Below are 21,525 nucleotides of genomic sequence, written 5' to 3'. Positions count from 1 at the left end.
ATAAATGCGATCAGAATTTGTCGTATTACCCTGCCACAAGAAACGGTCAAAAGGTGTACTACAAGAAGATATTTCGGCATCTCATTGATATGGCGATTTTCAACGCATTTCTTCTATACCAGAAGTCTGGAGGAAAAGGCACTCATCTTGACTTCCGTGTCAAACTTGTGGAACAACTGCTCAGGAAAAACCTGGATGAAGATGGGAAACCAAAGCGAATAAAATCCTCACGAAGCGACTTGCTGAGGTTAAAAGGAAGGCATTTTCCCAGAAAAATCCCCCCCACCGAAAAGAAAGCAACACCCACGCGGAGATGTGTAGTGTGCTACCAGACTGGCAAAAAAGGTGCTTCAGAGAAAAAACGGAAGGAAACGCAGTACTGGTGCGAACAGTGTGGAGTTGGCCTCTGTGCCGCACCTTGCTTCGAAAAGTACCACACGAAAGTGTCTTTCTAGTGTGCTTCAGGGACTGCCGAAAATTAGCCATTGTTCATGTGCTTATTTTACGTGCCGTTCAATTTTTTTTTCTTCATGTTCTTTTTTTGACTGTGTATCGAACGCTGCAAGATGCTTTTCCGCAGAGCAATAGTGACATGCAGTGAAACCTTCTTTAAATATATTTTGATGAAATTTGTGCAATAAAGAATCTCTATTCTATCGAAAGAATGGTGCCGTTTTACTCAGAAAAAAAAGCTTTATTAAATTAGCAAAAAAAAATTTCCGGTATTTTTGGAACAATTTTCCTCATTTCGCACGGGAGGGAAAGGGTTAAAGGAGTATTGGGTGTCTGTACCGTTTCCTCCAGGCCGGCCATGCCTTGGAGCATCGAGAGTGCGTTACTTCGAAGCTAGTATCTATTACTATGTTACAGGGAAGCATGTTTTCTCTTTATGCACTTCGATGGTGTGCAAGCCTTATAACAGAAGCCCCTTTTTCCTTTTTTTTTTTCTTTCTGGGATTGTTGGGCTTGAGGCACTACGGCATATCGAGCATCGGTACCCTGCTTCTTTGGGCTGTCACTTTTCTGGTTTGTAGGGAAATTGGAATCTGTAATTTCTGCGTGCCACTTCTGAGATTGACCAGGCTGGTGCAGGCAGCAGTTTTGAGTTGCCCAAATATACATTAGAAGTTATGGAACCAGAATTTTTCGAATTTACAAGTTCGAATTGTCAAAATTTCGCTGTGTTATGTAGGGAACTTTTCAGAAACTTTAAAGCAGTTTTGGTGCAGGAAGAAAAACTGATGGCTGGCAGATAGCATGCTGTTGGTTTTTCTTCACATCTAGGAGCGAAATGGGGGCAATATTATCCTCCCTGTCATGAGGCACATAGTGGAGGATTTTGAAGTTGCCACGCAAGAAATGTGCAGAAAAGGAGTGCTGGCAAAGAACCCGAAAATTGGCCGACTGAATGTGCAACGCTTTAGAAAATTCAACTCAGAAGTCATTTATTTTGTCCGATCCTGGCCGTGGTGCTTGTGTTTCAATGAAGTTGAAATAATGGGAAAATGCCTGCGTATTTGCATAGCCTAATGACGCTCCGAAGCGTTGTTGATTTGATGAGGAATTGAGAGTTAGCAGCAAGAGTAATGTAAGAATTTATGACGCAGCCTAGGCACGAAAATAAGGTATCAGCTTTCTGTGCTCAGCTTTGCTGCTTTATTTCAGGGGTGTGATACACTCTCTCTCTCTTTTTTCTTTTTCTTTTTTTTTTTTTTTCAGATACAATAGAGAAGTCTTTGGAGCTGCCACTTGATGCTGCAGAGCTGGCGAATCAAGCGACTAAACTTCTTGAGGAGCACGATTTCACTGAGGTGTTGAACAAGATCTCCGACGATGCCTTCAGCGACTTTTTTGCTGGTGAGCTTCGTCAATGTTCTCTGCACTTCTAACGGATCATCCATCAAACTTTGCCAAGCATGTCGAACATGCGTGCATGCTTGTCTGTGATAAGGTTGCATGAAGGGGGTGTGTGCGGTCTTGCATTGGCTTTGATGGAGCATTGTGTTTTGTTGGTAATAGGCTGCCAAGAGAAATGTGCAGCAGCCTGACCGCCAAGAATAAGTACAGCAGAGTCTGGTGACCGTGACGTCAGCGATGTGTAAGCCGCATGCCGGCGCAAACTGCTACATGTGTACAGAAAAACTAGCTATCACGGAGTCTGGTGAGTGGGCCTCGGGCTGCCGGAAACGGCTTACGGTGTGTACTGCGTGACTGGCGTTCGGCTGCTTCGGTTTTCACAGTCCAGTGATGGCTATGGCATCATTTGTGTTGTAAGCCTTATGAGGGATGAACAAAGTGTGATATAGTTGTGCCATAGTCGTTTTGATTTACTTTAAAGCTAAATCCAGCCTGCCTCAAGATTAGGAATCACAAGAACCAGGTGAAGCGGTAATTCATGTTTTCTTCATGCCCCGTGTCACCTTTATGGAACTTTTGACGTCATGGTCATTGCTGGGTTGTTGAAACCAAAGCCAAAACAGGCAAGAGAAAAATTTAAATCATGACTTATTCAGTGATCATAGCTGAATACCATGTAGGGATCTATGTACAGCAATGCCTTGCACACAACTAACAAGAAGAAAACACGTGCTCAAAGTTGGTGTCTGAACTCTTCTCGTGGCATTGCATTAATGTGTCCTGAGAAATACCGCATGGATGCACTGTCAACTCTTACTTGGTTCATTAACCCTTTGAGTATTGAAAATCTTCGAAAAAAATTTACACACTGTGTCAAATTTTTATTTTATGATTTTAAAAAACAAAGCCATGAAAGTCCGAAAAGATGCGTCGAAAATATATGAAGAGAGTATCGCAGTCACAGCATCAATGAAACGAAACGGGAGAGCAACGACAGCCTGTGAGTGTCGATAAGCTGACAGAGCACTAAGATAAAAATCAGCCTTCACGGTGATCCGGTAACGTCCCAACACAGATAGAGGAAACTTTCGCGTTCTGTTGCGGTCGCATGAAGAAAACGAAAGCACGAGGGTGAGTCGCCGCAAAGCACGTGCAGCACTCAAGGTCACAATCGTGGGGTTTTTTTGCTAGCGTCAACAAATTCGTAACACTTCTTATAAGTCCTAGAAGGTCTTCACAGGCCTGCACTAGTGTCAATTCAAATTTCGCGCTTCTGTTGCTATCATGCGAAGAAACAAAGCGCGAGGGTGTGCCGCCACAAACTGACAACATGACGGTCACAGTCAGTTTTTTTTTCTCCACAAGACATCAGCATAAACAGTTTTTAAGACTAATTTTGTACATTTTAGAAGAGGCAGCGCCGCCTAGTAAGCGCATCTACAGTCGAACCCGGATAATTCGAATATTGGGTAAATCGAACTCACAGAATATTCCCTTGAAAACCCCATGTAAAAGTATAGGAAAGCTACGCCATATATCGAACTCCAGTTTCACCGCTCGTTCCATATATCACGCACTGGAAGGTGCGCCTTCCCCAAAGACGATCGCATCCCCCTCGGTCGTTTGCCGCATGACGTTTTCAAGTCACGTGCAGAAAGAATCCGCCTTTTTCACTAGGCCGCGCTGCGCATGCGTGCCTCTCCCCTGGTTGAAAACGAACCGCCAGCCCCAGCTGCGCGTGCACAGTTCTCTGCCTCCGTGATCAGTGCAGCTGAAGCTGATCTCGGGGGCCATGCCCAGTTCATATTCGTGGCAGGCGTATGCGACAGATGGCGGTAGCTGTCAAGAACTCTAACCATTTTGCAGGCGTCTGGGTCTCCCAATGACGTTTTCAACCAGTAGCAGATGAATTTTCAACCACTACCAGAAGGCGCCACATTTTGTGAAAAAGGTGGATTAGAGAGGGCGACGGCTGGTACAGAGCAGCGCCGCACCCTTTCCCCAAAAGTGCTCGCATCTGCTGTGATCTGCCGCGCACCAGCACATGACGTTTACAAGCCATGTCAGCACATGACGTTTACAAGCCATGTGCATAAAAGAACGAGAAGGAACCAGTTTTGCAACGGCTGGTACAGAGCAGCAGACACAGCCAATGCAGCCGTGGTGTTTGGGAGAGGGGAAACAACGCGATAGACCGAAGCACAAGGGTGTGCCCATTCTTCTGCCGAGCTTTCTCTCCTCCCCTTCCTCTCTCTTTCCTGGTCTTCGTTCGCAGCAGCACGCACTCTGCATGTGCCGACAAGCCAACTCAGCCCGGGGCAGACAGAATGTCGGACGCATTCTCCACTGTGTGTTGGAAACCCTCTATGCGCTGTGGGTGACGTGCGATGAGCGTCGAGTTGAACTTGTGGCATTGCATAAGCTTGGCGGCTGCAGACGTTATCCGAGAGCATATTAACTGGGAGAAAAATAAAACTCTATGGGAGATGTCTTCTTGCCCGCGATTTTGAGCGTTTGAAACGGGAAAGCATATGAACCTGGAACGTATCAGTGCGGTTCTACTGTATAACTATACTGGATATGACAATATATCGCTTTGTTATAATGATCAAGTTCTTTAAATTAATTGATTCTGCCATTGCCGCTATGTAAAAAGTAAACCACATATAGTGATACATTTATTGATGATATATTGGATGCAATGAAATTAGGGCCACCCAAAAAGTGTTTACCACAGGACTTTTTCTAAAAATTGATAAATATGAAGTGCATAATGACGTGTCGCATGTGCCACAAATGGACTGGTATGGAGAAATCTACAAAGGGATGGTGTGTGCAGCTGTGGAAGTCACTCTATCATCAGTTGCTGAAGAGAGGAGAGAAAGAGCTTCCTGGGCCACGCGGAGCGTTGCTACAGCACTTTGCTTCACACACACAGTTCCCGCCCGTCTGTGCCTCTTGAAAATGCGCCAACTAAATGCTAGGCCATATTGCTAGAGATGAAGCAGCGCAATCGCCCGGGATTTCTGACAAGACTTCGAGGTTGGAAGCCTTTTGAAAAAAAAAAAGTACATACTTTCGCAGTCTGAGATTTTGACTATCCTAAGGCTCTCTGTCGGTGGTAGCTTGTGTAGTGATGTGGGAGAGTTTTTCTGTCGGCAGTTTCTGGCTGTTTGCAACCAAAGCGTTTCGATAATTGGGCAAATTCTTTCTGCGAAGGTGAATTTGCTTTTCTTCTGGGACGGAAAAAGAACTTTGAACGCTTCAGGAATTGCCATGCCATCGTTCATAAAAACATTGTTGTGGAGGCTTCCTTGATTGGATGTATTTGCTAAATATGATTGCCTAGCGACGAAACAACCTACACTTTTGGAGTACTTCCAAGAAAAGACGTAGCGAAACGGCACTCTCTTATGAGATGCTGCCTTCAGAGACACGCACACTCTAAGGTGACCCACGCATCGGTAGTGAACACAGCGAGGTCTATATGCCAGTGTTCTTGTGCACCAACATGGTCGGTATCGAGTGTCTCATTGTTATAGGAAAATTGAAGAGGCCCCACTGCTTTAGAAATCAGTGCATTCCCATATGATGTTGGAATAACAAAGCGAGCTTGCCCAGGATCTGTTTGAGGAATGACTTCTAGAGTTTGACAGCTCAGTGGAAAAGCAGAAGTGTGAAGTGGTCCTGCTCCTCGGCAGTTGCTACTGCTCCTGAAAACCACTGCAGGTCTGCAGCCCATGGACGCGGACGCAATCTCAGATTTCAAGGCCCTTTACAGATGTCGCATACAGAAATGGCTAATCGTGAAAATAAGCCGCTCAGGATTGTCTGGACATGTTTGCGGACCTCGTTTCCTGACTTGAAGATGGCCTTTTTTGAGAAGCTGAGCAGTTTGTGTACGGTGCGTTGTAGGAGGTGAAGCAGGCTGTAGTTAAGAACTGATGGCACCATGATGGCACAGTTTCAGAAGAGGCAAATGACTTGCTCTCCGTATTGGTGCAATTTGGGGCCATTTTTGCAGCACCTGAGGAGCTCACGAATGAAGCCATTGGTGATGAACAGCTACTTCAACAGGGAGCCACAACAACCGATTGGAAAAGTGGCGTCAGCAGCGGTAACAGCGAGGGTGGCAACACCGCCACCCCACCTTCAATGTCTTCACCAAGTGCCTTGCTGTACATTCAGTCGCTGTTCGGTTCCATGCGCGCAAAAGAGTGATGCTAGCACATGACGCATTCATAAAGTTCATATTACAGTGAAAGCTTGTTAATTCGAATTTCACAGGGATGCTTAACGAGTTTGAATTAAGCCAAATTCGAAATAAAGTGAGGCATGGAAAAAGAGCCAGAATTGAGACTCGGTTGCTATACTCAAGGACAGCCTTTTATGGCAATGCAGCGGAAGGTACGAGCACGAGCCGCCAGCCTCCACAAGCGTGCTCTGCGCATGCGGTCAGGAGCCAGAAACGCAGGCTGGTGAACTGGCGGCCCATTTGTACCTTCCACTGCACTACCATAAAGAGCAGTTCCTGAGTATAGAAAGCACTTGCAACTCACTTTATTTATTGACGAAAATAATCAGTGATCACTTTTTGCTTTTTTTCTCTGAAAGCAATGTTCATCGAAAGTAACGCAGAGCATCATCTTCGCCCTCCTCGAAACTAAAAAATAGGCGCGCGACACCGATTGCCTCTATCACTTGCGAAGCAGAGGGTCGCACTGGCACCTCTTCATCCTTTTCATCATCATCGACGGCAGGTTCTTCACCTGTTACCTGCGCGATAATGTCCTCGTTGCTCAAAGCACCACACACCACTGCACTGCTGTCTGCTTCGATGACGTCTTCTAGTGCATCGCGCAAACCTGTGGGGCTGACTTCCTGCTGACTGGGCTCATAAGCTGCTTCCGTGCCTGGGCCCTCATCGGCCACACTGAAGCCATAGGGCTGGAAACAGTTAGAAACTGTTGCTACCGTGACCTGATCCCAGGCACGCACCAACATATGCAAGGCTGTGAGCAGCGTCACAGTGTAATCCTTCATGCCCGTGCACAGAACCATGCGTTCCAACATGTGGTGCTTCTAGAATGACTTCACATTCTTAATGACGCCCTGGTTCATCGGTTGCAGGGCTACAGTTGTTTTCGGCGGGAGAAAGACGAGCTCTATAGCCTTGAGGTCCTCATGAACCGTGTGTGTGGAACAGTTGCCCACAATCAAAAGAACCGTTCTTCTACTCACTTCAAACTTACGGTCGAGCTTGATCAGCCACTGCCTGAATATTTCTCGCGTCATCCACACTTTGCGATTAGCGGTGTATTCCACCGGCAGTGTGCGAATGTTCTTGCGAGGCTTCAGAGGCTTTCCTATGACAAGAAGGGGCAGTTTCTCCGTCCCGGTCATATTTGCTGCTACCAAGATGGTTACGCGCTCCTTACTACGCTTCCCGTCTGCACAGCTGTCTCCCTAATAAGTCGTCTTACCTAGTAGCAGCCTGTAGAATACCGCGGTTTCGTCCGCGTTGAAAATATCATGCGGCGAATAGGCTTCGAGGTACTCCTGCAAAGCACCCATTTGCCATGTCGTGCACGTCTCACTGTTCACATCTTTGCTTTCGCCAGACAAAGTGCGAAACATGATGTTGTGCCTGTCTCGAAAGCGATGAAGCCATCCTTTTGAAGCATTCAAATCTTCGATGTGAAGGCGAAGCGCGAAGTCTGCCACCTTCGCCATGACCATCAGGCCACTTAGTGGAATGTCCTGGCTTCTCATTTCTTTGATCCAGCTGACCATTGCATGCTCTAATTCCGGGTGCTTCGCGGGCCTATGCCACTTGCGACTGCTGGCGAAAACTTCATTTTCGTACGCATCCTCAATCGCTCTGTTAAGGGGGGACGTGGGTCTTAAAACCGCGAAAAATGGTCAAAAATGGCAATTTTCAAAAATTGCTGTTTTGAAGTCTTTAATGTCCCGACTATGCCTCTACAAAATATTATAGCTCAATTCCTACTCAAAGCATTAAAAAAACGGCAATTTAGAAACGTCGGTGAGCCGAAATCGAACGCCAAACGCGAAAATTTGCACCATTTTCAAGCCGCCGTAGCTCCGCGCGGCGCAAACCGATAGGCGCCATCTTGGTCTCGTTTGAAAGCTCGTTTCCTCCTCTCTCTCCTGGCGTCTCTCAACACACTGTAGGTTTTCGCACAGCGGAGCTTTCGGCATTCGTCCGCAAGGAGTGAATCGTCGCGAGACAGCCGCTGATTGGGTAAAGCGAGCGCTCTTCGAGGCGCAGCCCTCTGATTGGCCATGACGCATGCCCCGCCTCCCGCGTCACCGACTCTTCGTCGTCTGCTTACGCCCGCTGGCACGCGATTTTCTGCGCTCCTCTTTGTTTCCTAGCATTTCTCGTTCTGCCTTTTTTCTCATCGTTTCTGTAAATATTTTGACTATTAAGTCGCTCCTCTTAGCTTCGAAGTTATTGTTTTCGTGTGTGTTTGCCTGCCTGGTGTCTATTCCGCGTGTCTCGATGGTCCCGCGCTTGAAAGCAAGCACGCGAAAAGCAGTCGGCAAAAAGAGGCGCGTGGAATAAGAAGAGTGCCACATCGAGAACTACAGCTTCGGTGTTGCCGCAAGCTGCAGGGCCGTCGGCGGATGCGGCTGGATTGAACTCGTCGACCACAGTTTTGCCGATGGACGCGGCTGGACCGACATCGTCGATGTCAGCTTCGTTGGTGGACGCCGCGGCTGGACCGTGCCGATCGGCGTCAACTTCGGTGTTACTGCAAGTGTCTGCGGTGCCAGTGGATGGGCCTGGACTTAGCCCGACGAAAATATCGACTTTTGATGCTCTGCAAGTCGCTTCAAATTCCGTGTCATCGGAAGCGGCCCAGCCGGCTGAGCTAAGCCTAACGACGACTTCGGCGTTTCCGCACGTCGCTTCAGGGCCGACGGACGCGGCTAATCCGAGCTCGCGTGCTCAACGTTTGGACACAGTGTTTTTTACGGAGGCGGAGATAATACGCAGATAACGCCAAGACGTCATTGGCGAAGAAGTCCGCGACTTCCCGTAAGTTCGAGCTGATGAACGTCAGCACAGTAAGTGTAGACGACGATCGCGGCACTGAGTACATAATTGTTGATATGAGCATACTGAAGAAGCGTCCACAAGCTGCAGCAAATGTGGGATGGCCAGTGTTCAACTCGCGAAATGCAGCGGAAGAGAGTATGGCTTAGCTGTGAAGTTAGTGCTCACATGTTCGAATTGCGATTTGGCCGAGCGGCATTTTTCGTCGCCACGAGTACCCAGGAAATCTAGCATCACACCCTTTGAAGTAAATCTGCGGGCGATGAAAGGCATACAAAGTATAGGGAAGGGAGTGACTGCTCTAGCGGATTTTTGTGCAACAATGAACCTCTCCCACCGAGGACTTCACCGCAAAACTTTCAAGGGGCACATGAACACCATGGTGAAAGCTTGCCAGACAGTTGCTACTGCTACAGAAGCAGCAAGTGTCGAAAGTGGTGAAGGACTTATACAAAGACTTCCTGAACCCAACAGGAAATGTAGACGTGATATTTGATGGTACATGGAAAACGCGTGGCCACAATTCAAATATTGCAGTTGGCTGTATTATAGAACTGTACACTGGCCTTGTACTGGACCATGATTGATTGATTGAAATTGAAATGTTGTGCTTTCGAGGTACTGTCGTGGGTGCCAAGGGGACCTGATCCCAGTGATGATGGTTACGGTGACTGGGCTGTGAACCACAAGTGTATGAAGAACATTGACTGCAATGCCGGATGGATGGAGACCGTAGCAGCTATGATTTTATTCAATAGGTCCTTGGAAAAAAATGGGTTGCGGTACACAACCATACTTTCGGATGGTGATAGCCGCACATTTCATGCATTGACTCAGGAAGGCGTGTATGGATATATATATATCCATCGAAAAGAAGGACTTCCTCAACCATGTCCACAAGCGGATGGGGACGGCTCTTCGCAATTTGGTTGAGAAAAAGAAGGCACAAGGGCAATCTCTTGGTGGAAAGGGCAACCTTACCCAAGAAAAGATAAAAAAGATCACCAATTACTATGGGTATGCCTTGCGGAGCCATAGCCACGACGTCGCAGGCATGAAAAAGGCAGTGCAAGCCACGCTGTTGCACCTGACCTCAACAGATGAAGCCCCAGATCACAGTTGCTGTCCACAAGGAGTTGATTCATGGTGTGCCTTCAATCGTGCTTTGGCAAACCAGGTGGAGCCTCCACCACACAAAAACCCTCTGCTAGGCCATGTTCGCACTGCGCTTGAGCCAGTTTTTGCCAGGCTGGGCGACGAGGCCCTTTTGAAGCACTGCAAAGATGGCATGACACAGAATGCCATCGAGTGCCTGCACTCTGTCATCTGGAGCCAATGCTCTAAAAACACGCATGACTCCTTGCTGGCTGTTCAAAGGGCTGTTGCAGAAGCAGTTTCTCTCTTCAATCAAGGGATGGCAGCAACCAGCAGGGCTGTTGCAGCGCAGCTTGGTTATAGCCCTGGCAGGTGCCTCATTCGTAGGAGCCTTGAAAAAGATAAACAGAGGCTGTGCAGGTCTGATAAGGGTCACACCGATAGTGAAAAGGTGAAGAAGAAGATGGCCAAGAGGCGCAGGCCTGACAAAACCAAAGACTACTGCCCAGGACTTATGTGAATGATTTAAGATTCAGATAATGTAGCAAGTGACTTTCTGAGCGTCTTTTTTTGTCAAGTGCCAATGCCATACATAGATTTTCACAGCCATTACATGAACAGATTTATGTAAATTTGGTGTCATTGTGTTCAGCAATAACTGGGCTGCATGCTAAAGCATTAAATTTTTCCATGTGATTGGGAAACAAAAGTTGCTCAGTGAGTAAAACTTTGAATGCAGTTTTCTAAGCTTTGTTTATTTGGTAAAAAGCCTTGCCTTAGGGAACTTTTCATAATGTTTGCATGCACGGATTTTATTGAACTTGGTATCATTTTTTTCAGTAAAATCTCAGCTACATCCTAAAGCTTTCCGCTTTCAATAAAGTCTGATAGACTAGCAATTAGATCAGATGTAAACTAATTACTCCCACATTGTTTTTTTCTCCCAACTTTGTTATTCATTATGACCTATGTAATGACTTCTTAAAAATTTCCTTTGCTTTAGGATGTGCAGTAGGCCCTTGGAAATGACAGCATATTTTTAAAACCAGTTTCTTTAATTAGGAAAATACCGTAATGGCCCGTAAGAAAAGACATTATGTACGGTACATTATCTTGCCATATCTTCATGTCTAGATGAGGTATTTCAAATCTAAATACATATTTGGAATCAGCATGCAAAGCTATATCACCATGGCAATTTTCAGCAAGATAGGTTAAGAAATAAAAAAAACGTTTTTAAGACCCTCATCCCCCCTTAATTTTTTATGTAAGTTGGGAGCGTGCTTTTAGTGATGCAATGCTTGTTAGCAATTTCCAATTTGCTTGCCTTTCCGGCATCCACTTCACGAAGGATTTCCACCTTTTACTTCAGCATTTTTGCGCTGTATCCTTTGCCGCGAGAGCACATTGTGAATCCCAAAAATATTAGGTGCAACGGTTGAGCCCACCTAGCGACACAGCACAAAGAGCAACATATCGCGGGGCGCTAAACACGTGAAAGAACAGCCGCGATGCCTCGCTGACCTCACCTCGCTCATCCGGGCACTATGCTGATGGTGATGACGGTGGGAGCGCTGGATTCGATTGGATCGGAGCGTCCGCGCCACCTATTATTACACCAAGGAAGCTTATAGTGCAGTCTGAAATACCACCCCCGTGGCGGCGCGCAGTTCGAATTATCGATGGAGGCCGATGCGCATGCGAAATAACGAGTTGGTTTACCCATAGACGCCTATGCAGCTTGGCCGGACCGTAATGGTCAGTTCGAATTATCCAAAAGTTTGAATTAACGAGGTGCAAATTAACGAGCTTTCACCGTATTAGCACCTTAAACTTATGGAAGGCATGCACAAAAGGCATCAAAATGAATGTATGTTAACTCTAGGTTTAGTGGTGATGGTAGAGCTTTAATATCCAACAGATGCAAGATAGGCATTTAGCCTATCTGTGTAGACAAGCGGCCTGCAGTCCTTGGAGTCAGGCGACGTGTTCGGCCAGTCGGATTAGACCTAGCCAAGTAACGGGGTGAGCTCAACAGTAGTCTCTCTCAGAAATCTTCTGTTTTTGTCTCTTTATCTATATGTTAGATTTATGGGCGCATCCATATCGTACATACCATATCCGCCCAATCCCGACATAGTTTGCATCTATCTTAGAACTGTTCCGGGTACCACTGGCTGAGGGCCGCTGGATTCAGAAATGTCCTTGTTTATAAGCATCCCCAGATGCTTTCTTGGCTCTTAATTAGTGTCCTATCTGCCGGTGGGTATTCTACCCTGTTTAGCCGATAGTGCTCAGTAATTATTGCTTACAGCCTTACTAGCCTGTCCCTGCTCAAAGTTTATCAAGCTTCAAAGCCTACCAGGAAGGTGAGACCGCAGGCAAGCTTATGAGCTCCTTCATTTCCCTGGAGCTGGGAGTGGGCTGGTGCCCATATTAGGCCGGATTATTCTGTCATTCTTACATGTTTCCAGCATCCTTTTTGTCTGTAGAGAGACCCTTCCCTTGAGAAAATTGCATATTGCTGTTTTTGAGTCGCTTATAATCGTAATACGCATTGTTGCTGCTTTCGCAAGGGCAATAGCCACGTCTTCAGCCGTGTCAGCCAAGCTCGTCTCAACTGAGCAGCTTATTCTTGGGTTTTGTGGTAGCAACAACTGCGAAACACAGGGTCCAGAAGCAGCTTCGCTGTTCTAAAGGCCTGTGCCGTGGGACATTTCCGTGCCTTTTCGGACTGGTTCCTATCATCAAGCGGAGAGCCTCGTGGCCCACCCTTGTGCGCACACAAGCGCATGGCGAGCTGCCCCTGCTGACCGGAGTCTGCAGCCGTGCACACCGGTTTTCTTGCCTCACTGGCCTGCATACGCCAACCTTTGTGAGGGCGCACATCTGCTGCGGTTCGCTTTCGGGCTGCGGTGAACGCCAGGTGCAAGCAGCCTAGGCAGTGTAACACAGTATGGTGTTGTGTGTCATAGCTTGCCGCGAAATAAATACATTTGTTGTGATTTCACTGATTCCTTCGTAGTGAGAGCGTGGCAAGAGCAGGCTGGACCCCTTTCCGCTCGGTGCTTGAACCCTGCTGTGGCTTTTCCTCTCTGCGCACCACCACTCACTTAGAGAAGCCCACTCCTGGGCTCCGTGCGGACAGAGGGTGCCGAGGAATTGAAGTACATGCCCTCAGGGGGGTGCGTGTGTGTGGTCCTTTAGAAGTTCTTTTGTCAAGCAAGATATAACGATAGTCTGTTATATTGATAAGATTTTCTCAATTTTCTCAATATCTTATCAGTGGATTTTTCTGTACATTGTGGCTGCTGCTTGCATGTTTTCGTGGACACATATCATAAAGGGTGACGGTGCTTGTATGTGGTATTTCTGAGATATTTTAAGTATGGTTGTGCATATATTGAAATTTTCAAATACAGATGTAGGGAAAAATGGCTTTGAATATTGAATCATATATATGTCATAAGTTAAGAAAAAGAAAACATTAAAACATAGCAAACATTGACATTTTTGTTATTTCACATGGTATTTGCAAACAAAACAAAATTTGTACAGGAAGGACCTGTAAGAATTCGGGCAGAGCTGTGATGTCACTGCTGAATACAGTAAAATTGTTTATTTTGCTTTAGGGAACAAAAATAAAATTTCCAAATTATCCAAAAACTTCAATTATCAATAAAAAAACTGCCGAAGACCATTTGGATCACAGTAATTTTATCTGGTGAACACCTGCACGACTGCTATATCTGCATTTGAGATTAAAACTAAGAGAGACTGACATTTTTTTTCCCATTTTCACCAAGTGCTTTGCGCACACTCTCAGGGAGAATGCTCTGCACAAAACGTCCCCGGCTTGCTTTGAGCAGTAGTGTATTCTCTAATTTTCGATTATTAGGCAAATTTCAAATATGAATATGAATTGAAAAAAAACTTATTCGATGCTTATTTGAAATTTCAAATATTTGTACACCTCCAATTTTAACGTGATAGTATTGAGGGTCTCGCTATGCGGAAATAGGGATTGAATGAAGTGGTTTCACGGCAAACTGAATTGAATACAGGTGTGAACCTTGAAGAAACAATGAGCAAGTCTTGCTGTCCACAGCGCCCCCTCCCCCTCAGTATCGCTGTGCTCTTAACTCTCTAACCGCCAACCCCGAGCTGTACTCGTCATGGCAGATCATACCAAAATCGCTTATGACGAGTTACACTCGTCCAGCCCGATATTGCGGTGCTGCCATCTCGAAAGACGAGTTACGGTCGTCAGTTGCATTGGTTGCGATTTTGAGCACTGGAGGGAGTTGGTCGACCTTAATAATACGCATTTTGCGCCTAATTGAACGCTCAAAAACTGTGGGAAAGCCACCCTCATGAACAGCTTCTTTTTTTTAACTTTTAGTGTTAATTTTAACCAGAAACCATGGAAGTAATATATTTTCGGAACCATAATTGCATAAAGAAAATTATGGTCACTTAAAAAAAACTGGCGATTATAAAATAAATACGCCATATTTCAGTACGTTCTACCCATTCTATGGCATGCACTGTGGGAAAGCCACCCTTGTGAACAGATTTTTTTCAACTTTTAGTGTTAATTTTAACAACAAACCGTCAAAGTAATATATTTTCAGAACCATAGTTACATGGAGAAAATTATGGTCACTTAAAAAAAAATGGCTATTTTGGTACGTTTTTTGGAAAATAAATTGGTTGTTAAAGGGTTGAAAGTGCAAAATCTCTCTCACACTGCGCATGCTACCTGCTCAGTTTTTTATCATCTAAGGAAGGAGTGCAAGGGTGCAGGATTATGTTAACCAGATTATGCTCACAGTCAGCGAGCAGTGCCCAGCACTGGGAGCTGTGCCACCGCAGCATGCTGTGTGTAAACTCATGCACAGATTTACATGCTTCTTTGAGCTTTCACTGTGTGCATTGCTGAGTGGTGCTACATGTTGCTGTTGCAGAATCTAAGAATGGCGAGTACGTTCCAAGTAAGGAGGAAACCGAGGAGCTGGAGCGGGCCCTGGCAGCTGTCTCTAAGGATGTGCACATGGCGCGCGAGTCCCTGGCCAAGCTTTCGGCTGCTGGTGTTGGACAGGGCGAAGTCCCCGACTTGCCAGACTTGGTGGATGCCTTCCCAGACCTGCCCCTGAGCACTAGCGACATCAACTCTCTCACTCAAGCTCTGATGGGCGGCGAAGCATTAAGAACTGTGGCATTACTGTCCTCTGCCGACCAGGGCTTCACGCTACTAGAGCAGCCCGCCTTTGTGCCGCAGCAACCACCAGCTGTAGCTGCCAGCAGCGGCGATGTGCCAGCTGTGTCAGCAGCATCTGGAGGCTGGCTCCTGGGAACTGCTGACTTCGCCTCTTCCTCGCCCGCCGTAGCTCCCGAGGTTCCCAGCCAGGGTTCCAACGCTGCTGTGTTGCCCAAACGTTCTGTGCTGGCTCAGGAGTCAGTGTCCTAGCGGTGAACAGGGGGGAGAGGGGAGGCTTTGCTGTTTGTCTCTGAGCCCGAGAGTCGCTTGTGAAGTGTTCCTTCCTCTGTCCAGCGCAGCTCCTGGCTCGATGACACATCTCCCACCTTCCCTGGCACCCCTCCCAATGGCGCCAGTGGAAGCTGCAGTACAAAGCCCACACACACGGTTGGGTTTGCCCCCCTCTTCCCTGCGGTGGGAAGACCCACCGCCACTGCAAGGGACACCTGCCACGATGGCCCGAGACGGGGGTCCTCCTCTGGTGGTCTCGCACACGTACCTGTTCCAAAGGGGGAAGAGGGTTGATTGTCGTATTCTTGTGGCGGCTCTCTCTAGCGGGGCAGCGTCGCTGTCGTGTGGGAGTGTCCCGTCCAGAGGCTGGCAGCAGTGGCTGCTGCCAGTTTCTCCCTCCTTGTGCTGTTGTGCTCAATTTCTTGTGCTTGTGGTCTTCTCTTCTCTTTTTGTGAAGATAGTGTATTCCGTGATGTGACATTTTTGACGGGACCTTGGAGGGGAGGCAAAAAAAAGGAAATGCGAATGCAGAAGTGTTCCTGTGAATTGACAGAGTTATTCACCTTGTGTTGGTTCCTTCCTAGCCTTGTACAGCTCTCTGTTCACTTTTGAGACTCTATCTCAATGTGCTCTCCAAGTGATAGGTAGCGTGGTTGTAAGTAACTCTTATGTATCATAGGTGCCCGCTGCTGATGCTGCTTTCTCTCATCATTTCACATTTGCCGTGGTGAAAACTTTTGTTATCTGTTTCTGTCAATGTTGGCGATTTTTCGCGCATCATCCTGTGTACAGCTATTTAACGATGTTCAAATGGTGAAGCATGCTTTTTTTATGCATTTTTGAATGAATTTCTTGCAACAATTTGAAACAAATGAGTTACTGTTGCATGCACTTTTTTCCATTTGTTTCATCTTGTGATGTGGACCATATGACTTGCAGACATAAAAGGTTGCCAGTATGTTATATATATATATAAATATGTATACATGTGTATATGAGTAATGCTATTCTTAGGGATAAGAACTTTGCTGTTTCAGAAATAGCGTTATCGGTGTTGTCTGCTACTTGAAAAAAAAAAAAAATAGATTTTTCTTTCCGTATACTGGCAGGAGTTTTTGTAGTGTAATGTTAAAAGCATTTTCTTGTGGCAGGAAAAAGAAAAAAAAAACATTGTTCTTTAAACTGTTTGGTTCCTTGATACGAACAAACACAAACACCATCCTTGTACAGCTTTTGTTTTTTAGTGTACCAATGACGTGTTGTTAATCATGACATCTCTAGGAATGAAACATGGCGCCTCATCAATTTAGGTCATCTAGAGTGAGAAGTGGAAAGCATTGCCCATCCCTTTTATCGTATTCGTTGCATCATTGTGGTACCCCTGTTATTTATATATTTCATAAAAGATTAAAAAAAGTGTGTTGGAAAAGTGAACTGTTAAAAAGCCTGAGTGATTAGGAAGAAACTGCTCGCAATATGCATTTAGGTCAGGTACATCCACACTGCCTAGCGTGGCACTGCTATCAGTTCGTTTGTCCTGTGTGGATTTACATGTGGACACTTTGAAGAAGCGACACTGGAAGGCCTTTAGTGGAGATTGGATGCACGAGGGCAGCTGGAGCTCATTCCCCACACAACTGGGTTGTCCCACTTGGCTGCCCTGGTTTTGCTAGTGTTTGATGGAGCCTTGTGGTGTCGGCGGGCTTATCTTCTTTTGGGGAGTAGTCGAAGTAGATGGTTCTTGGGTTAGTTGACCAGTGTACCATTTTGGAATGGTTTAGACAACTATCGTATAACTCGGTGTGACTGTTAATTCATATCAATGTGCAAGCGGGTTTTTAAAAATGACCAGGGGAAGGAATCGTGAATGGCTTTTAATAGTGCGCTAACTGGCCTTCGTTTGTTGCTTTGAGGCACCTCCCTAAAATGCATTGTGTTCTTGAACGGGTATAATTTTTTTTCTCTGGAAAGTCTTGTGCAATGCATTCATACAAAGCTGGCCGCATATGTTCATTCACACACCGCATTCACTTTTCCTTTCCCGTGCTCACACTGGTTAAGCACATTTTAAATATGTTGACTTTTAGCAGCTGTTAACAGCTGTTCCAAGCACCCTGCCAGCAGTTTTAAAATTTTTTGAGGAATAAATAACCTGTCACTTCATTTCATTGAGATGGATTTGGATGGGCTGGTAGCAGCTTTCCAGTCTAAATTTGGATTTGTATCCATAAGCCATCACTGCGGAATAAATACTCCTGCAACTTTATGTTGTACCTCGATTCCTTGTGATGTCAATTTCTTGCAGTCATTCTAATTAGTCCCTAGTCTGCATTCACACCACCTCCACACTGTGCTACAGCTGCAGAACTCCTTGCAGGCTTTGTTTCACCTCGGTCAAAACAAAGGCTCTCCAGAGTTGTTCTGAACAGGTGTGGATGTTATGCGATTGCTCCTTTAGGTACCTACTCTTTGAAGGTTCCACTGTAGTGTAACCAGCCTCCATGTAAAATGGGTACCAAAGAAAACGAATTTCCCCGTCTGACCAGCAAACCAGAAAGACACTTTCAGCTCAGCATCATCTGAGTGCAGTACTTCCTTAGTAGATTAATGAATGGGCAGCGGCTTCCGGCTAATTCCTTTAATGAGGCCTAACCCGCAGTCTACGCCTGCTCCAGTTCGACGAGGACGCCTCCACAGTCCTTTGGGTGAAGGAACATGACCGGCTTCCCGTGCGCTCCGATGCGCGTTTTTTCGGCCAGCATGCGAATGCCTTTCTGCTTCAGGTCGGCCACGGCTGCCTCGATGTCGTCGACCTCCAGGCAGACGTGGTGGGCGCCGCCACCTTTGTTTTTCTCCAGGAAATTGGCGATGGGGCTCTTGTCGCCTAGCGGCAACAGGAGCTCGAACTTGGTGTTGCCGACGTCGACGAACACCGTCGTCACTCCGTGCTCTTTCTGAGGTACCGGTTCGCTGACCTACGCAGTGAGCGAGAAATATCAGCACATGAAAAGTTGCGGCTGCTACTTCAAAGCAACACATGCGGCCCCGGTATAGTACGAAATCGAAGCGAATTTCAGCGCTCAATGTATGCGCAGAGTGTTGACTGCTGTAGTTGGGCACAACAGACAGCAGAAAGATGAAGGCCCATCACAAGACACGAAATGGAAACAAACGCTGCTATGCTCTGACGTGGCTCAGTTACTTGAAAAGTAGTGCATTCCAGCTATTTGGCGAGCTCTCAAATACGCAGGGCTACACGCCATACAATCCACCTAACGCGCAGTCTTGCTAATAAGGGAGAAAACACGCACCTGAAGCCCCAACGTGTCCCTGTAGAAGCTAGTGAGCTTCTCGAGCTGGAGAGTAGCCACAGCAACGTGATTAAGACGAATAATTTTCCATTTCTGGCGGGCAATCGGAGACGTTTGGAGTGATCGCACGAGAGGCCTGCAGGCTATTTGAATAGCCCCGCCCAGCAGCGACTGCATTGCCCTGCAAGATGTTTCGGTGTTAGCGGCATGTCACAACGCGCAACGCCACTGCATGCATACCTGAAATTTTCAGTTGTTCAACTCCTTCGCTCCGTCTACGAGAAGCTGCTCTTGCACAGCTAACTCCCGCTTTTTTCTTTGGAGTTCGGTGTTCTGCACGAAACTGAAGGTCAAATAAACACAATATCCTCCGGTAAGTGCCGTAAGAGCGATGAGGCTAGTGACTGCTCCCCTGTGCAGTTTGCTGTACAGGTTACTCGTCTTCGGCTTCCTCATAATTTCTACGCACGTTCACCAAGCGTTCACAATCACAAGCATCCAGCTCCAGTGCTACGACTTGGGCTTGGATAGGCTGTCAGTGGCCCTCTTTGATTGGCTGAACGACGTAGAGCTGTCACGTGTACGTAATGCCGGTATTGCTTTTTTTTTTTTTTTTTTTTTTTTTTTTTTATTTTGGTCTGTCTTGCGACGCGGGGACTGGGCCGGCTGGGCCTGGCTGGGCGCCCGTAGTTGTAGTACAGTGTTAATTGTAGCAAAGTTGTAGTGTAAAGCGTGTTGCACAATTTTAAGGCGCGCTGGAGAATGCTCCCAATAAACCGCGGAATCCTCGAAATTTAAATTTCGCCCAGAAATGGCATTTTCTCGTTAGCATTTTTTAATACCAAACTTGTTTGGGGTACTTGCCTGATTCAATCAAAAAAAGTCAGATGTTCTTACCGTATACGGCGACGGCGAAGCAAAAGAAAACATTGCCCCAACGACAACACCGGTGGCGCCATCTTATGTAATAACCTTCCGTCGCCTCTTGTTTTGTTGTGACTGTAGGCCTCAGGTCATCCTCATCAATAAAGGTTTATGAATGAATGAATGACTGTAGTTGTGACAGAGTTAGGGGAAACAGCACAAGATGTCGCGTCTGTATATATATATATATATATATATATATATATATATATATATATATATATATATATATATATATATATATATATATATATATATATATATATATATATATATATATATATATATACATACATATGTACAGCGCGTTGCACAATTAGAGGCGCGATGTAGAATGCTTCTCCCAGCTGAACCGGCTGAACCGCGGAATCCTCGCAGTTCAAATTTTGCACAGAAATGGTATTTATATCAAGTTTGCGTACAAAAAGAAAATGGTATTTTGTTGCTAGTATTTTTTAATACCAAATTTGTTTGGTGTACTTGCCTTATTCGATCAAAAGAAGTCAAATGTTCCCATCTTATGCGGTGGCGACGACGCCAGAAGAGCCGCTGCCCCAGCGATGGTACTGGTGGCGCCACCTCATGCTGCTACAACAACTCTGTAGCAGGAAAAGAGGGGGCGAACGTTTCTGGCAGAAGGTTTGAGTTGTTGTAAGCACCATGAAGTGGCGCCACCAGTACCATCGCTGGGGCAGCGGCTCATTTGACTTCTTTTGATCGAATAAGGCAAGTACCCCAAAAAAATTTGGTATAAAAAAATACTAGCAACAAAATACCATTTCTGTGCAAAATTTGAACTGCGAGGATTCCGCGGTTTAGCTGGGAGAAAACTGATTTATTTATAGGAAGGGAAAGGCGCGTAACTGTCTCACTTGTTTTCTGTGGACACCGCAACCGCGCCGTAAGGGAAGGGAGGAAGATAGGAGCGAAAGTGGAAAGAGAGAAAGAGGAGCCGTAGTGGAGGGCTACGGAGTAATTTCGACCACCTGGGGATCTTTAACGTGCGCTGACATCGCACAGCACACGGCGCCTCTTCGTTTCGCCTCCATCGAAACGCAGCCGCTGAGGTCGCATTCTACATCGCGCCTCTAATTGTGCAACACGTTATATATATATATATATATATATATATATATATATATATATATATATATATATATATATATATATATATATGTGTGTGTGTGTGTGTGTGTGTGTGTGTGTGTGTGTGTGTGTGTGTGTGTGTGTGTGTGTGTGTGTGTGTGTGTGTGTGTGTGTGTGTTAGCGTGTGTGTGTGTGTGTGTGTGTGTGTGTGTGTGTGTTAGCGTTCCTGTTCGAGGCACGGGCGGGAGCACTCCGCACTTTGACCTACCGCCGTCGCTTTGACCCCTCCCCAGAAGTGCAGGCGGCGATGTGCAGAGCATGTGGGAGCGCAGACGAGACGGCGGAGCACATCATTCTCCGTTCGTGGCCTCCGCGATCGGCTCCGTCGCAGAAACGGCACTGCGACGGAGCCGATCGCGGAGGCCACGCTCCGTTGCGCAAAACTATCGCCCCGGCCGACAGAGGACACCACGCTACTGCGCGCACTGGGTTTTGAATCGGCCGAACGCGGACAGCACAGTGCGCCATCCGCACGACGAAAGCCCGTCTTCGTATGTGGTGGACATTAGTTAGACGCTGATAGTGTTCATAGCAGCTCTATCCTATCCTCTCTCATTTCTCTTACCTTTTTAGTTTCTCTATTTCATCCAGCTAGGGCTCATTACTGAGCCTACCCG

General features: G+C 46.4%; 2 protein-coding genes across 2 annotated transcripts in view; one reads left to right on the top strand and one right to left on the bottom strand.

The window, feature by feature from the left end:
• l(3)L1231 (zf-C3Hc3H domain-containing lethal (3) L1231) overlaps positions 1-17,806 on the top strand; it is a 55,963-nt gene extending 38,157 nt beyond the window's left edge. The window contains exons 10-11 of the mRNA XM_084607464.1: positions 1,720-1,857; positions 15,004-17,806. Of these exons, the coding sequence (XP_084463590.1) occupies positions 1,720-1,857; positions 15,004-15,506 (641 nt within the window). The 3' untranslated portion in view covers positions 15,507-17,806. The remainder of the gene's footprint in view (positions 1-1,719; positions 1,858-15,003) is intronic.
• A 344-nt stretch (positions 17,807-18,150) lies between these two features.
• On the bottom strand, positions 18,151-19,382 carry LOC146186842 (methylmalonyl-CoA epimerase, mitochondrial-like). Its single transcript, XM_084607465.1, has 3 exons — positions 19,079-19,382; positions 18,839-19,019; positions 18,151-18,502 (listed from the first exon to the last, which is right to left on the bottom strand). The coding sequence occupies exons 2-3, from the start codon at positions 19,013-19,015 to the stop codon at positions 18,188-18,190; spliced, it is 492 nt and encodes a 163-aa protein (XP_084463591.1). The 5' UTR covers positions 19,016-19,019; positions 19,079-19,382; the 3' UTR covers positions 18,151-18,187.
• Positions 19,383-21,525: the final 2,143 nt, after the last annotated feature.

The sequence above is a fragment of the Amblyomma maculatum genome, chromosome 6 (genome assembly GCF_055883805.1).
Source record: "Amblyomma maculatum isolate TAMU_Amacu chromosome 6, ASM5588380v1, whole genome shotgun sequence".
Classification (NCBI taxonomy): domain Eukaryota; kingdom Metazoa; phylum Arthropoda; class Arachnida; order Ixodida; family Ixodidae; genus Amblyomma; species Amblyomma maculatum.
This window is presented reverse-complemented; position numbering and strand designations above follow the sequence as displayed.